Consider the following 17,526-nt stretch of genomic DNA (forward strand, 5'->3'; position numbering starts at 1 on the left):
CACAGATCTACACAATTTACTGCATTGTCTCATTTGGTGCCACAAATGGCTGGTATTTGTTATTATAACCCCCACAGGCCCCCCCTTCCAACCCAGTCAAGTAGGAGCCTGACCCAAGAAGCCTAACAAAGCCCATGGACATATTCAAGCCACACCAAAGGGGAACCAGCAGCCCAATGGAGCTCAGAGAGCACGCACCTTCATATTTTGAACATTGTAGACTGTTCTGTGAGCAGCATCTCATTCTGGTGATTTGTGTGGATGGAGCTTATTTTGTGGGTGAAACTTGGAAGAAAATTAGGAACCTCTCCCATTTAACCTCTGCATTAAATAGACCCCTGAATTGTCCCCATTCTGCCCAGTCCTGTACCAAGGCTAACTAGGGAAGGTCCAATCTCTTTCCTGCTCTCACTCAATGCTGCCTCCAGGCATACTTTCAACCTGTAAAGCACCCGGGTCTAAAGCTCCACCTCTAATTCTCCACTGTCCAGATCAGAGAAAAGTCAGTTTCAGGTCACAAGCTGGTTGAGCATCAAACACATTTATTTCACTTTTATTGAATACAAGAACAGTGAGCACACACGCATACACCACCAAGCACTGAAAAAGAAGATGATTGAAAGGGGTGAGGGGGAGAAGAGGAACAGGGGAAGAGGGACGGAGAGTTAGTGAAGGAACGACAGAGCATTGCAGTTGGTTGGTAAGGTGCTTTTCAAATAAAAATCCTGTTTAGTATTATCATCACTCATGCAATTGCAGGCCAGTTTTGAAATGAACTTGCAGATTTAGAGACAAACAGGCACTCGTGTCTCCCACCCACTTCAACGGAAAGGTCCCAGAAAAAAAGAAAAATAGTGAAAAGAAAAACTCTGAAATGTCAGCGACAGTGATGCAGAAGGTGGGAGGAAGCCAAGGCCTTAGTGTGATGCATGGCTTCAAACCATCACAAACAATATAGATATATTAAAATATATAAAGAAAAAGCTTGAGTCTATTGCTTACCTGACAGGGTGTGGATTATATATATCTATAAAATCCACATCTTGCCAGGTGAGCAAAAGACTCATTTCCCCCCCACCCAATTGTTACTCACTGTGAGAAATCCAGAGAAACAGGTCCACTGTTTTTTAGCTCTGAACATGCAAGCTCTGTTTCTAATCTCACTTCCACTAATTTTGCAGCAGTGCAACTCCACTGTTTTTAATGGAGTGACTCCAGATTTTACACTAGCATGAGGGAGATAGGAATGAGGCTCCTGGAGTTTCAAAGTAGCCTCTAATTCAATTTTAATGGCATCAAGTTTCTACCAGCCTTTTTTTTGTTTGAAATTCAAAATGTGTCAAACAGCCAGTGTGATGCATGGGGGAATGTACCCCCTCTGATAGCAGAACAGACAGGCTTAATGCCTTGCACAGCTAGCTCTTGGGAACAGGTCCTCTGAGTTGGGCTTCTCTTCCTGAAAACACGTGTGCTTTTTACAGCTGACTTGGATGTCTTTAAAAAAAAAGTCTATGTGTAATTGTTGTCACTCCTTTTGGTTTTGGTGGGTGTTGTCCCTAAAGAAGCAGCAGGTTATGAGTGGCTGTGAACTTTCAGGTAGAATCCAGGGAGAACACCACACATTTGGGTTCATCAGAAGCCTGAAATGACCCTCACTGGCACTAGCACGTGAATCAGTGCTATTGTCAGGGAGCCAGTGCTCATCCCTTTAATACTTACAGGAGAAACCCATATGCCAAAAGGAGAACAGCCTTCATGGAGATACAGTAGAAGCCAACTGGAAAGACCAAGGCCCACCAGAGACTCAGGAGTCCCTGCTATGGTAGGAAATTGATCATATGGGGTATGCCCACCTGATTCTAAAGATTCAAGTTGTCCATTTTCAGTAGGATTCCCAGATCCCATCATGGGGCCTAGTTAGATGTGCTTCCTCTCCAGGCATTAAGTGGGGGGTGTGGGTGGGGAGGGGAAATAAAGACAAAGATAGTGCAATGTTTGTGGACCCTTCTGTAGCTTCAGGAACTCGTGACAATTCCATTTGGAAATCAGTTCATTTCCTTTTCTTTTTTTGGTTCTAACTCTGCCCTAACTGCCTGTCTCACACAGTGCCTCAGGTCCTAGACTGGGCCCAAAATCTCCACTCCATAGGCAGCAGCAGAGGAAAACTTTATCTAAGTGCCAAGTTCTGACCAGTTGTGAGGAAAGCAGCCTCTCTGCCTCCCGCTGCCTCATCAGCATCTGCCCTCTAAGTTCTAGATGACTGGGCAATGCTATCCAGCCCTGTAAACCTGCTATTCCCTGCACATTTGTCACATGGTATCTTCCTCATCAACTGTTGATGGACAGGAGTCAACCCTAAGCCAGAGTAGCGGTAGACAGTACCATGGAGGAAAGGGATGGGGGAGCTGCCATTCGCCTGTTCCTGCCAGGGCAGCTGTTGCACAGCCTACAGCCACCCTGGCACAATGCAATCATACAGCTTGCTGTGGAGAGGTACTTGCTCTCAAGCTGGGGCTGAGGTTCAGAAATGAAGCTAAAAACAAGTGTCTAGACCAGTGGGTTAGGGGGGATCACTGTGTGGATCCCTAATTCAGCCCAGGTGCCTAGTTTTCAAGAACCTGCTGACAAGTGTGTTATGATACCTCTACTGCTGCTAGGGCTCCAGAGCTGAGGTGTCAAAGACGCCTGGACGCTGGAAGCATGGGAATCAAACAGTCTAACCTCGAGTCTTCAAACAACCTCAGCATCTTTGGATTGGGGGCACGGAGGGACATTTCTGTCTGGCACATTTTGGTAATGGTAAATGGATGCAGTCCATTCCTTCTTTCCCAGTCCCTCACCCCTCCATGTTGCTGAGCACTCCCTTATCACCAACCAACCAATTACAAACACCATACACTGTGTCACTACACCAACCCCTCCTGCCGCAGTGCATCAACTCAGTGGCAAACGTCCCATCCCACCCCCTCAAAGAGCAGCGGCTAATGAAATGTTCCCTGTTCTCTTCTTGTGGGATATCAGTGTGAGCTAAGATTCTCATAGTATATCAACCACAGTCAACCAAACAATTATAATTTAAAAATGTCATCAGCAAACTTACCAGCACTGTTTAATTATTTTAATATTGTTTCCCACCCCCCACTCCACACCCCCAGTTATATATAATATACATAACTTAAAAGCACATTCATATGAAACCCCTACAGACTGCATTTTTATAAATGAGAAACCATATACATATAGTTTTTGTTTTGTTTTAAATGAGATCTGTTCTTATTACCTTCAGCAGAACAAGAGACCGGACAAGGGGACAGAGGAAAGAGAAGGAAGGACAAGTGGGGGGGTGTAAGAACAGAACCAAAAAATGATGCAACAGAACTAGCATGGAATGGGAAAGAGGGATGATCACCACACATCCTGAAGCAGAAAATAATTACAAAGTAATCAAACAAATTCAATGGTTCTCTCTCTTCTTTCCTTAGGTGCGGAATAGTTTTGCATCTGCTTGTGGGTTGTTGGAGTTTTTTTGTTTGCTGCTTTGTTGCAAAGCACGTTTCCTTTCCATTCAGTGTGCAACAAATGAACCCATGAGTTGTGTGTCCTTTAAATGTAACATGCAAAATGGCGGTTTATTGTATGTTAATAATATTATTGTTATTATCATGATTTTTTGTTTGGTTTTTTTTTTTTCAGATGAATCCAGTCAATTCTTCAATTTGTCTGCAAAGGCTAAAGTAGGCAGTTGGTTTTGTGTTATTGTTGATGTTGCTGTTTGCAATTCACCTCCAGCATATAGCAGCAGTGCAAGGATGCATTTTGTTTCCTGTGTGTGTATATATATATAATATATATATATTATATTTGCTATTCCTTTTTTAAAAAATTTTGTCTCTCGCCATTAACGTTGCAGCCAGGACATCTAGGTCTCATTGAGGAATCCAGCAGGAAGGCCCCTTCTTCATTGTTCTCCAAGTTGGGTTTGAACAGAGATGCCAACTTCTGTGAACATGGCGGTCAAGATTCCTGCACAGGGCAGACGGAAATGATTGATCATGGAGCATTTCCTTTCTCATTTGGTTAATATTATTTATCGGTTTATGAAGAGCTTTTTGCTTGTATTAAGACCCCAGACAATCAAGCTGCAAACACAAGGGAATATATTCTTCTCTCATGACGCTAGTGCAATGCAACTGATTTAAATACAAACCCTGTTGTAAGGGTCCAAGCCTGCAAGGTCTCATGGAAGTCACTGGTAGAGTCCCCATTACTTGAAATCGTTACATAAAGACTGGATATCTTTCTAAAAGATTGTACAAATTACTGGGTGGTTCTCTGGTATTGTGTGTTAGGCAGGATCAAATAATCATAGTTTTGAGCCTTATAATCTATGAAAGTAATTGGAATTGATGGCAAACAACACCTTGCAGGATTGGGCCATGACTAAGGCTATGTTTTAGTCATAGGTATTTTTGGTAAAAGTCATGGACAGGACAAGGGCAGTAAACAAAAATTCATGGCCCATGACCCGTCCATGAGTTGGAATCTGTGACTTCCATGCCCTCCATGACAAACTTGTAGCCTTAGCCATGACTGAGGAGATTTTAGCCCCATATTTTACTGCAGTGACCAAGCTTTCACTCCCTTTTGCCTTTCTTTGTCGTCAATATAATGGTGATGCATCCCCTAGCTATTTTTTCCCCTTGTTTGAAGTCCCTATGCTGCCTTATTAGCTCATTGTTGCTTTTTCCTTACTATTTCTATTGTGATGAAAGCTTACGTGCTGCTTAGGTGCAAAAAACAAACAAAACCCAAACATTTTAAACTTGACAGATCTTGGTTCCAGCTCTCTCTGGTATCTGTGCCACTGTCTCTGGACATCTGGCCAAATACATACATCTCAGGTACATGTCCTCTGAAGCTGACAGAGTCCCATTTGGCCCATTGCGTCTATGTACAATAGAGTCTGTTTCATTCATGAGCTCAGGGTGCCCGTTTAGTGGATGACTAACTCATGAAATGGGATACTACTAACGTCCATTTTTCAAAATTCCAACCCCCAGCCCTGAAATTTAAAGCAAGATTATTTAGATCAATCAGACATAGAATGAAAAACAAAAAAGCAGAGCCATGTTTTCAAGAGGGCTCCAGAAACACCTGGAGTTTGTGAGAGTGCACCAGCCTATGCATGCAAAATACATGCTTTAGCACTGGCATACGGACATTTACAAGGAGGCAACTTGGGGAACTGGGCAGGTTTTTAAAAAAGCAATTAAAAAAAAATATTCCTGATGAACGTAGTGCTGGTGAGTGGTAGCAGGCTGGCAGAACCTGAAGACTAAAGTCCTCACTTTACCCACAGAACGGGCAAATACAGCACTCAGTCAATCCCTGCTGAGACAGATAACAAGGACAACAATGGTAGTGGTGGGTTTGTGGGAGGAGGGATAGCTCAGTGGTTTGAGCATTGGCCTGCTAAACCCAGGGTTGAGAGTTCAATCCTTGAGGGGGCCACTTAGGGATCTGGAGCAAAAATCTGTCTGGGGATTGGTCCTGCTTTGAGCAGGGGGTTGGACTAGATGACCTCCTGAGGTCCCTTCCAACCCTGATATTCTATGATGTAGTCACAGGTCTTCTCACAGCAATCAGATGGTAAAAGCTCTCTGGGCTATTCCCAGGCCTCTGGACAGGATAGTCCAGTCTCGTGGAGCATACACAGATATCCCTCTCCAGTTGCAAATGTGGGTTCTTAAAATGGGCTCGGTCACAAACATGGTCATTTTTGGAAGCCTTCTGCAAACCTGTCCCATAGTGTCTAAGAAGGAAGATGAGTGAAATACCACACACTGGGGAAACGATTAAGAGAACTGACAGAGGGTTTCTAGGAAGGAAATCTGAGGGTATTTGGAAGTAAGGAGGGGCTGTGCAAGAAGAAATGGGATAAACACTGAGCCCTGAGATATGGCCTTTGGAACAGTCATTGTGACAACCCTAGATAAAGAACACTGAGCACATGGTGCTGCTCACAGAACTGCTTTGCAAGTAGCCAGGATAATTGGGCACCAAAGCAGTCCCCATAGCCCGTCTCAGAGGCTGCTCTAGGAGCAGCCTTTTAAAAAGTTATTCATGGTTCTGATCTATACTATTTCCTACTGTAACTACAATATGAGAGAGGCTCTGCCTGTATCATCACTTACGCATCATAGCTGTGAGGAGTTCCCTGCCTGTATTATTAATGAATTACATCTGTGAAGGACTTCCTGCTTGTACCATTTATCAATACTAGTATATTGCATCTATGGAGGATGCCCTGCCTGCATTGTAACCTATATATATTGTACCACCCGTGAGAGAGGCTCTACCTTGTAACTTCTATACATACCTGAGGTTTCTTGTCCCTTTCCTCTGGAGATGGTTCTGTTTCTCTATATACCACAGCTTTGGTTACCAGCATGTCAGGGTGCTGTAGTTTTGCCTCTTTGATTGCCAAAGCTAATGCCTGTAAACCAGAACAATGTCAGAGTATTTACCACAATGTCAGTTACATCTTTTGTTAATAGCCAAGATTAGCATTACTTCTGGAGCAAGCCACAAGCATGTCAGAAAATGGGCCCAGGGCATGGGCCCAAACTACTCATGGCTAAAGTTGGGCATGTAAGGAACTGGGTTTGGATTGAATTCTCAAGAAGCTTAACCATCCCCGCGAACCCAACTGAATCTGTGGGTAATGACCTGCCAGCACAACTTGCCTACTAGCTGAGCAAGGATTTGTAAAATCCTAGGATGTCCTAATTCATCATTCTTTGCTGGACTTATTTTCTGTAGAATCATAGTGATAGAAGGGACCAGGGGTCATCTAGTCTAACTCTCTGCCAAGATGCAGGATTTGTTGTGTCTAAATCATCCAAGACAGATGGTGATCTAGCCTCCTTTTGAAAACCTCCAGTGAAAGCATTTCCACAACCTTCCTAGACAGTCTGTTCCATTGTCCCACTGTTCTTACAGTTAGGAAGGTTTTCCTGAAATTTATGCGGTAGTTTGAACCCACTGCATCTTGTCCTGCTCTCTATGGTAAGAAAAAACAACTTTTCTCCATCTTTTTTATGGCAGCCTTTCAAGTATTTGAAGACCGATACCATGTCCCCCCTTAATCTCCTCTTCTTCAAACTAAACATACCCAGTTCCTTCAGCCTTTGCTCATATAGTAGGCATTCCATCCCTTTGATCCTCACCTCTGGATCCTTCCCAGTTTCTCTACATCCTTTTTATACATTGATGACCAAAACTGGACACAGTGCTCCAGCTGAGGCCTAATCAGCACTGAGCAAAGTGGTACCATCACCACCCCTGACTTGCATGCTATGCCTCAGTTAATTCAACCTACAACAGCATCATATTGCTGACTCAAGTTGAGGTTGTGATCCACCACAACTCCCAGATCTTTCTCAGCAGTGCAGCTGCACAGCCAGTTATCCCCCATTCTGTATTAGGGAAGAAAAACCAAATGCACAAAGTGTAGCACCTTACATTTGTCTTTATTGGATTCATTTTGTTGTCTATAGCTCAGTTCTCCAATTTATCCAGATCACTCCAAATTTTAGCTCAATCCTCTAAAGTGTTGGCAACCCCTCTAGCTTTGTGTCATCTGCAGATTTGATCAGGATGTTCTCTATTCCTACATCCAGGTCATTAATAAAGATGTTAAACCAAACCAGATCCAGAACAGATCCCTGTGGAACCCCACTTGAGATTTCCTTCCAATGTGACATGTTTCCATTAATAGTTATTCTTTGTTTGCAGTTGTTTAACTAATTATGTATCCACTTAATGGTAGTTCTGCCAAGCCCACATTTCTCCAGAATGTCATGTGGGACTATGTCAAAAGACTTGCTGAAGTCCAGGTATATTATGTCCACCGCATTCCCCCTATCCACCAAACCCTGTTAAAGGAGGAAATCAAACTGTTTTGGCACGATTTGTTCTTGGTAAATCCATGCTGGCTGCTAGTAATCACCACTTCATCCTCCAGGTATTCGCAAATTGAATGTTTTATACATTACTCTAGTTCAGGGTTTGGCAACCTTTCAGAAGTGCTGTGCCAAGTCCTCATTTATTCACTCTAATTTAAGGTTTCACGTGCCAGTAATATTCTAACGTTTTTAGAAGATCTCTTTCTATAAGTCTATGATAGATAACTAAATTATTGTTGTATAAAGTAAATAAGGTTTTTTAAATGTTTAGGAAACTTCATTTAAAATTAAATTAAAATGCAGAGCCCCCTGGACCAGTGGCCAGGACCTGAGCAGTGTGAGTGCCGCTGAAAATCAGCTTATGTGCCGCCTTTGGCACACGTATTTGCAATACGCAAATGACAACTCCAGCTATAAGAACCCTTTGCTTGTAAAAAAAAAAAAAAAAAGAAAGAAATCAAACCTATTTGACTCTAAGAATGTCTACAGTGCCGCCGCAGGTATGCTTTATAGCTTGTGTAGACATACCCCAGCTAGCTGTACTCTAGCTAGCTTGCTAAACATAGCAGTGAGGATGCTGAGACGCAGGCTTCAGACTGGGCTGCACAAGCCCAACTGATCCCCCTGGGTACGTACTTGCTTGTACAGCCAGCACTGAAGCCCATGCAGTCACATCCTCACTGCTATATTCAGTGAGCTAGCTAGAGTAGGGCAGGTACCATTCGCACCCGTGGCTGCAGTGTGGACGTACCCTTCGAGGATTCCACAGTCTGGCTTCTTGTTTGAATTTAATCCTCGTTTTGGATTTCTTTTTTATTGTGCTTGGCTTACACCTTCAATCCACTCCCTCCTCTGGTGGTTAGAGTGTAATCTCAATTACAGCTATGCCACCCCAGCGGCCAGCCTGTGTTCACTGTCCAAACAGCTAGCTACACCTGAGAAGAGCAAGCATGTCCTGTTTCCTCGTTACTTAAAGTGACACTGGTGGGAGACTCTAGACTGGAAGATGCTACTGGCCAGCATAAATCAAACGACTATGTTGTTTTGATTGTAGGCCCAAATGGGGTAGCACCTTTCACGTCACTTGCTCAGGGCACAGATAGGCTTTGCTGTGAGTGCAGAGCCTGCTGTACCCATATAGCATCTCCACCCCAGCTGATCCCCTCTTCCACACCCTGGAGTGAATGATCCATTCAGGGAAGCAAGCACTTCCCAGTGATAGCTGGGCTGTGGGCGGACTTGCTTTCACAGCAGAGTAGGAAATGAGTGCAGGAAAGAGTCACCATTGAAGGTCCCCTAACAGTACTGAATGGCCTCTCACAGGTTTCCCTCCTACCTGGTCTTGATCCACATCTTCATCTCCCGTAATAATGATCCGCTTCTCTATTCTGGTCTCTGCAAACCCTCCTTTCACAGTCTGGAATGGAAAAGGGGGCAGGATGAGTCCACAGACTGGATGATTCTCACACACTAGACAGGTGGCTGCCTTGGAGGCTGCTCAAGCTTCAGCTAGTGGAGAACAGAGCAGCCTGATTGCTTTGTGGGGCGGGCCAAAGGGAACATATTGCACCAGCGCTCCACAGACTGCACTGGCTTCCTGTTCACTTGGGGATGCAATTCAAGGTGTTGAAGTTGATCCTTAAAGCCCTACATGGTTTGCGTCCTGCATTAACTGCTGAATTTGAGATCCAACCTCTCCCTGTGTGTCACCCCAAGAGCTGAGATCAGCTGATGTGTTTTTGCCCCAGTACCGGGCACCTGTGTGGGTGGCTTTCCCTGGAGGGCTCTTGGGTTTGGAAATGGCTCTCTTCATTGGTTTGGCATTAGGTGGGATTTTCAAAAGTGCTACGCACCGACCTAACTCTGCTCCCAATTAAATCAGGGGGAGCTGGGGCAATGCCGAGCAATTCGGAAATCCAACCCAACTCAGAACATTTCTCTGCCTCGCTGGCAAAATCCCCACTTCCTAGTAGATCGGTTTTGTCCCTGGTGTGTATAAATATATGACATGCATACTGTGAACTGCCTTCCTTCCTGAAATGTAGGACACAGCAACAAATGGCAGAAACACATTGGCCCAAATTCACCCCGATGCTACTGGCCCCAATGAAGCGGAACCCACTTATACCAATGCTGAAAGTGCCCCATTTACTTTCAGTGGTAAAGGACTCTTTGCATGTTCAGTTGTGACGTAAATGGTGTCAGTCATGGGCCACTAAGGGATGATGCATTTGCTGTTTCCAATTAGTGTACATTACAATCTGGGGTACAAGTCCTTCCTCTCCCAACAGAAGCTGTTTTCTTTAGGAACCCACAGCCTGCCCACAAGGTATTATGTTTCGGCGATGTCCCACTCTTGACTTTGTGCCTTCGTCATTCTTACCTTGGTAACGTGGGTAGTCGTGGAGGTGGAGAGGGTTTCGGCAGTGGCACCAAATATGCTGGTGAGAACTTCCTTCCCAGCAGAGCTGCTGGTGATCTACAGAACATGCAAGGAACATCCATCAACAAGACCAAGGGCAATGGAGCCCTTGTCAGTAATGCCACTTCCCCGATGCTATCAGTGTGGGGCCTGGGAGGATGCCAGAATGCTTACAACTTCACAGTTCTCAGGAGAGATCATTCAAACCTCCCTATTCTTTCTTCATTCCTTTTCTCTCTTGCACTGTCTTCCAGGCCTGCTTCTAGGTTGGCTCTGTGCTGTGCTGTGGGGGTTGGGAGTTAGGGCTTGGATCACGCATCACCATGGCCTCTGTGCGTCTCATAGTCCTTCCACAAGGAGAGAGTGCAACCAGAGGGAGAGCTGTGCTAGCAAGGGCTGGCTGAGTCCAGCCCTGCCCTCCCTGTATGAAGCTGGGAGCCAGCCCATGATGGGAAAGGAAGATAAAAAAAAGGAGTGAAGAGAGAGAAGTGGAGCTCAGAGCGCCAAGGCTATTACTCAGCCTGTCAGCCCATGAATTGCTGCTTGGCTGCCAGACTATCTGTCTGCCCTGCAGAGTGGTGAAGAGGTGGCAAGGCAAGACAGGGGCTTACAACCGGTCTGAGTGTTTTTGTGGGGACAGGCTGTCATCTCTGGAGCAACCACAACAGCTGATGGAGCAGCAGAGGGCCCCTCCCAATGGGGAACACAATTCCATTCTACTGCATTTCTTTGGGGTCTTTGTTTTACATCCAACTCCAAACACAGAAGAGTTAAGGACAGATGCAATTTTCCTCTGAGTGTATGGGCTGGATGCGCGTACCCCCTTTCTCTGCTACAGGCACCCCAAGTGTCTGTGCTTCTTTGGGACGTAGGCTCTGGTAAGTGACCGACGTGGAACAGGGGCAGCATCGGGCCAGGCTTCACCCCACCTAGTAGTAATCAAAGGGGGAAAGCAGTAAAAAAGAATGTGCTGCTCTAAGGGCCTGATCCTGTAAGGAGCTGAGTGCGCCCCGCAAATTGCTGACCACAGACAGCGATGGAAGCCGAGCATCACCCCACAGGATTGAGCCCGAGAAGAGGGATCTGCAGCTGGTGCATGACATTGACCTCTTACTGCTCCAAATCCTTAGTGATATTGGACCAACCCTTGCATGCTGCTGCTCAAGCAGAGCTCCCCTGGAGTCAATGAGACCTTTGCCTGAATGAGGAGTTAGCCTAGGGAGCTCTCCAGTCCCAATCGGTGTTCAGTGTTTGCTTGTTCTGGACAGTAGAGAGTCACCAGGCAGAAGATTCCAGGCCCTGCCTTGCCCTGCGTTCCTTAGGCAAGTGGGATGGCCAGCCTGTCCTCCCCTCCTGCTCCATAGAAATCTCTCAGCCCAAGGAGCTGGTGCACTCCGTCCCCATGCTGGAGGAGGGTGTTTGCGGCCAGGAAAAGATAATGCAGCAGGTGCATGAGCTACCAACTGAAGACAGCCTAAACCCTGAACCAAGGGCCAGCTCCAAGGGGTGGCATTTCAGAGACAGACAGCATCCCTACAGCACCCCCAGGGCCTCTGTCCAGCACAGAAACCTGCGAAGTGGAAGCACCTTCTCAACTCACCGGAGACATGGAGCGAAGTTCGGTAGCGGGGCTCATTCCCTTCCCAGGCTTGGTACTGTGATCCTGGAGGAACAACATTACATTGGAGCATTGGCATGGACACAAGCAGGACAAACAGCTGGGAGGGGAGCATCAGAGACACGGCAGGTCTGTAGGCCTCTCCCTTCGTTTGCTGCCATCTTCAAATGGCCAGGAACAGAGCGCCCTTCCATCCCTGTCCCCAATGGAACAGCACCCCCCACCCAGCTCAGGGCCGCTCCCTCTCACCCAGCACCCAGGGATCAATCAATGAAGGAGGACACAATTAGACGCCACCACCTGGGGACCTCAGGAGAAGATGGCCTGGCTCCACAGAGGCACATGCTTACTGAGGTCACTGATATGCTTTCTGTGGTGACGATGTGGGACGTGGCTGTTGTCTCTTTTCTGCCCATGGTGCCTCTGTCGACCTGCCAAGGGAAGGGGAGACCTGGTGAGTCCGAGCAGATACAGCCGGGGAGTTAGCCAGCAGGAAAGGAGCGCTTGGTCTGCTTTGTCTCCACTTGCTGACAAAACATTAGTGCCCTGGAGCAGTGACGCACTGGGGGTAGGGAAGCCGTAGACAGGTCTTGAAGCTGCAGATGGGCAGTAACTAGCCTGGTGCGATGTGTTTAATGAACAGGAATGCAAACCACAGGTCTCTGTTATATGCTCCCAACCAAGGCAGCCTCCTGTGGGAGGAGCACAGCAGCCAGAGAGCAATGCTGCACACCAATTTAGGAGAGGACATGAATCCCGTATTCAAGTGATGCGTGCGGAGTGGGGTGCGTGTGAGAGAGAAGTGCTGAGAGAAAAGTGTGAGAGAAAAGTTCTTTACGAGCCAGGAGTGGGATGAGGCCTTGATTTTACGTCTCTAGATAAGAGGAGCTTTGTCAGAAGAAGAGTCAGTCTTTGCTCCGTCTAGTCTGTGGTCTCTGCTGAGGAAGGCCTACCATTTTAAAGGATTAAAAAGAAACCCCACAAAACTGACCAGCACATTTTAAAAACCTCACCTGATCTAATGGTATGTCTACACTACCACAGCTAAACTATGGTGCTGTAGCTGAAGAGGTTTTTCCATTAATGTAGTGAATTCACCTCTCCGAAAGGTGGTAGCAAGGTCTAGCCATGTCTGTACCAGTGGTTAGGTTGACCTAACTATGTCCCACAGGGCATGACGTTTTTCACAGCCGTAGGCAATGTCGCTAGGGTTTTAGGTGTAGATCAGGCCCCAGAAATGAATCCTGTGTGTGTGGCCAGGGGTCTCCAACCCCCGAGGGGTGACAGGAAGAACCTGCTTGGTTTGCTTTTATTTCCCCTGCAGTCTGGGGATTTTGGAGGGGATTTGTTAACTCCAGAATGAGGCTCCACAGAAAGCATGGTGGTGCAAAGCTGCTGGCTCTCGCACTTTTTGAATGGCAGTGCCGTGCTGCGGAGAAAAACTCAGCAAGTGCAAAGGAGCAAGTCACCTGTGTTTCCGCCGTGGTGACTCTGTGGTGCACGGAGACCTCTGGTTCTGCCTTCTTCGTGCCAGTCACCGAGCTGACAGTCACAGCCTCTGTTTTCAGAACGGATGACTGCAGGGGGAACACAGCAAGTCAGCAACAGACTGCGTGAAACTGCATTGGTTCCTGGGGTTCAATTAAAAATGCAACAGCATCTTAGTGTGTACTGAATTGCACCTCTTCCCCTAAGCTGCACGTTAGTACCCGCCTCCTGCAGTCCATGGACCAAGTAACACTTGCTGGGAAGAGCTGTGGGTGCTAGGAGGCCCAGGCTGCATTTGCAAGGTCACTGGCTTGGGTAACTGTAGGCCTCTTTACACTGAGAAAAAAAACAGCACAGACCAGCGTCGCCCATAATGCACACAGGCACTGTGCAGGCTTCCCCACACAATTAGCCAGTGCACCCCAATCCCAAGCTGACGCTCCTTCAGTGGGCCTTCTCCTGAGCAGGCTGCAAAGCATCTCCTGATTTGTGACAAACAGCCACTCGAGATTAGAATGAGACCCACCAGACTCATTGCACTGGTGGCCTAGGGAAGATTTGTAATGATGGATTAGGTTCACCCATGTGGGTGCGTGGAGCCAGCCTGACCCTCAGGGATGCAGGGCAGAGGAGGACTAACTCTGAGGGGCATTCACATGTGACCAGCACCTGCCTATCCAGCTGGAACCCTGCTGGTGAAGGCTGCTCAGGGGATGTGCTGATCCAGCACTCACCCAGTTGCCCTGGCCATGCCCCTGCCCTTATTTTATGGGCTGTGCTGGTCTCTGCAGGCCATCCTGGCAGAGGGAAGGGTGCAGCCACTTCCCCACCTCTGCCAGGCTGTATCCCGGTGCAGTACTGGGGCGAATTCAAGCCCAGGTCTCCAGGATGTATTCTTCCCATGGCACCCGTGTTTAGAGGATACTCTCTGAGCACAGGCTTCAGCTCAAACACCCTGAGGATGCCTGTGGGGATGTTGGTTTAATTTCTTGGCCCTGACCCTGCTTGAATTTGGTCCTAACGTTTGGCTCTGCAGCGACCTGGGGTGAATTTCCTTGCGGGGAACGGCTTGTGGGGGGGCACCACATGTCAGTTACACACCAAATTGGAGCCTGGACCCAGGTGGTGAAAAACAGTGACTCTATCAGGGTGCTATTCTAGGGGGACAGGGGCACTGGCCGAGGGGGCAGACCTCCCCTGATTTGAAAGGCAGGGAGTTTGGTTCTCTGGATAGCAGTGCCAATCTGCACAGAGTAAAATGTCCAATCTGCAGAAGACAGGAGGGACTTGGGAACACTGAAGGCCGGAAGACACAATCCATGGGAAGGAACTGAGGACTTGGACCTAGTTTCAGAACTGCAGAGAGCACAATGCTTCATTCACTGCGTTCCGGCTCTGTCCTGTTCTCTTTGGCATTTGGACACCTTTAGTTTCTCCAGCAACTCCATGTGCAGTTTCTTTAGCCTGATCATATTATAACTACTCCCCTCACAGGAATCATCACAGACCTTTTTGCCATGTCCCACCAGCCCTTATGTAAGGTGCTCATCTCCCTTTATGACCACAGTACACATTACTTCAACATGCATGCTATTTGTTAAATTCATGCAACACACAGGAACAAAGATTTGGGTTAGGAGAAACACACTGCTCACCCATGCATGCTGCTACAGTACAGGCATGGGGTAGCCAGCCAAACACAGCAAGTTAAGGTGACGATGGCTTTTTCAGTTAGGAGATGCATGGACACACTTACACAATATAATCATGCACCTGGAGGAGTTGAAAACAGCCATGCAAAACAGAGACCACATTCATTTGGGGAAAACAAACACTCCAGAGGATCTCTGGGTTGGCTGAAAGCCGGCATGCTCTTCCAAACAGATGCAAGGGGCATGGCGGTCAAGGGGCATGCCAGATGCCAAGACAGTATCTGTGAGATGACGACACTGAAACACAAGTCTTGCGGCATGGCTCCCCATAGTACCTCAAAGTGGGACACTTCTGGGATATGGTGGGAGCCCTGCTCCCCTTCCTTGGCATCTTCTTCTAGGCCAGGAGCTGCTTTGTCAGTATCCTGGGAGGAAATCGCACCTTCAGCTTCCCTCTCACTCATGTCTTTATCAAGCTCAGGCAGACTTCTGGAGAAGTCTTCAAAGGCTGTGCTGTGGAAGTCGCCGATCATAGTGAAGTCTACCTCGGCTTCCAGGCTGGAGGTTGAGCTGACCGTGATGCTCGAGCACTTTCGCTCGATGGCCAGATGGTTGTCCTTCAGAAAGACTGAATCCCTCTCCTGGTCTTGCTCCTCATCCCCAGTGTCGCTCTCAGGAGCCCTGTGCCGAGGTGGCTTCGCTTTCTCCTCTGCGCCCTCCCTCGCTCCCGCTTTCTGAATGAGACACAATGGCGAAGAGAGGCTAAGACTGTAAATACCAAAGGGCAGGCTAGGGCCAGCTAAGCCAACAGGAGAGAGGGAGGAAAATGTCACAGAGGGGGATTCAAACACAACTCAAGCATGAAAACTGAAACTTTTGAAGCAGCAACTTTGCAGGGGAAATTTATTTGGTCTGATTTGCAGAGAGGAGAAGAATTAGAAAAGAAATAATAATAATAAACAAGAAAAACAGTCCCAAAAAAATTCTCAGGCATGTCGTTGAGCCTGATGGAAGCAAACGTGTGCAAAACAACAGGTATGTTAAGAGACATTTATAAACAGCTCAGACTGCAGTCGCATGTCAGTAAGTTTGGCACCAAAACAAACAAGGAAGGGAAAGGGGTAGAGGATAGGAGTTTGAATGAAAGAAAAGAAAAAAGCTCCATCAGCTGCATGTATTCAAGGAGAAGTGAAGGAGCTTGTCAATTTCACTGAGATCACCCCATAAGAGTTTTACACGCACTGTGTTGGGGCATCACTCTAGGTTTTTGTGTGCTCATTTTAATCAGATGTATGGGAGGAAAGGTCAATGTTCATCCATGGAGGCCCCATGAATGGGACAGGGCAGAGCATCACTCTGCAGGGGATCCTGCTGGAAGCTGAACAGAGCGCTTGTGTGAGAACGAGCCCGGACTCTGTAATGCTTCCCAAAAGCTTGCTGCACAACCGGAGCGGACCCATTCAAGTTTAATCAGCTGTGTTCTTAATCAGTGTAATTGACAACGGGATCAGAGCAAAGAGATAGGCTTCCTCTGCTGGCTCCTCTCGAACGACGTACATACCTCTCAACTATCCCAGCACAGGGTAAATTTCACCCCACCTTGCTTGCCACCTGGTTACTGTCAGAAATCAGGAATTATTCATTATTTTTGTTTTAAGATTTGCTTTTTGCTCAAGAAACGGTTTCACTCCTCTATAAAGGCTGAACCAAAGCCCACTGACAGCAATGGAAAGCCTTCCAGTGACCTCGACGCGCTCAGGATCAGGCCCTCACAAAGTCAGAGCTATCCCCCGCTTTGGTCGGACCGTTCCAACTCAGCTGCCTTTTGTCCAGATGACTGGTGGGTTGAGAGGTATGAGACATGGGGGTCTCCAACAAACTCGAGAGGAGCATATACATATACACACACACATATATATATATATATAGCAGCTCTGCAATAGGGGAAGGAGTCAAAAGCATAAAGTCCTCAGCTGGTTAAGGTGAGCTTTCATACTACAGTAAAAAGCAGTTAGTAAAACAGCACTGAGACCTGGGAGACCACTGGAATAGCAGTCCTTAAACCCTCTTCTTTCGGGGCGGCTTTTACTGATGGGTCAAATAAATCCTTTTCTTCCCAAATTGGTTCCTGAGATTTGCTCTGGATTAGAGAAACGGGTTAGTCTTTAGCAATGAACTCCAAAAGGAACTGAGCCAGTGCCTTACAAGAGCAGCAGAAAGCTATTTCACCCTCCAGGCACCAGCTTGCCAAAGGGGGGCAGGGTGGGGGGAGGAGGTGAGAGGGACTCACAAGCCAAGCAAGAGGGGACAACAAATTAAGAAGTGCAAGGAACAAGCTGGAAGCGTGGAAATTTTGCTGCTAGGTGTGCATGTGTGTGG

At 47.1% G+C, this 17,526-nt stretch overlaps 1 protein-coding gene across 14 annotated transcripts in view; it reads right to left on the reverse strand.

Annotated features, from left to right (window-relative positions):
- Nucleotides 1–528: 528 nt before the first annotated feature.
- Nucleotides 529–17,526, reverse strand: part of EPB41L1 (erythrocyte membrane protein band 4.1 like 1) — a 150,984-nt gene continuing 133,986 nt past the window's right edge. For 5 of the 14 annotated variants that reach the window (XM_039498012.1, XM_039498015.1, XM_039498011.1 and 2 more), the window contains 9 exons: nucleotides 17,180–17,287; nucleotides 15,483–15,881; nucleotides 13,477–13,584; nucleotides 12,358–12,438; nucleotides 11,990–12,052; nucleotides 10,351–10,446; nucleotides 9,304–9,384; nucleotides 6,380–6,496; nucleotides 529–4,023 (listed from right to left, as the gene is read on the reverse strand). In XM_039498012.1, coding sequence (XP_039353946.1) covers nucleotides 4,015–4,023; nucleotides 6,380–6,496; nucleotides 9,304–9,384; nucleotides 10,351–10,446; nucleotides 11,990–12,052; nucleotides 12,358–12,438; nucleotides 13,477–13,584; nucleotides 15,483–15,881; nucleotides 17,180–17,287 — 1,062 coding nt within the window. In that variant the 3' untranslated portion in view covers nucleotides 529–4,014. The remainder of the gene's footprint in view (nucleotides 4,024–6,379; nucleotides 6,497–9,303; nucleotides 9,385–10,350; nucleotides 10,447–11,989; nucleotides 12,053–12,357; nucleotides 12,439–13,476; nucleotides 13,585–15,482; nucleotides 15,882–17,179; nucleotides 17,288–17,526) is intronic. The other 9 variants (XM_039498020.1, XM_039498019.1, XM_039498022.1 and 6 more) reach the window with 7 other exon arrangements.

Source organism: Mauremys reevesii, linkage group 13 (assembly GCF_016161935.1).
Source record: "Mauremys reevesii isolate NIE-2019 linkage group 13, ASM1616193v1, whole genome shotgun sequence".
NCBI lineage: Eukaryota > Metazoa > Chordata > Testudines > Geoemydidae > Mauremys > Mauremys reevesii.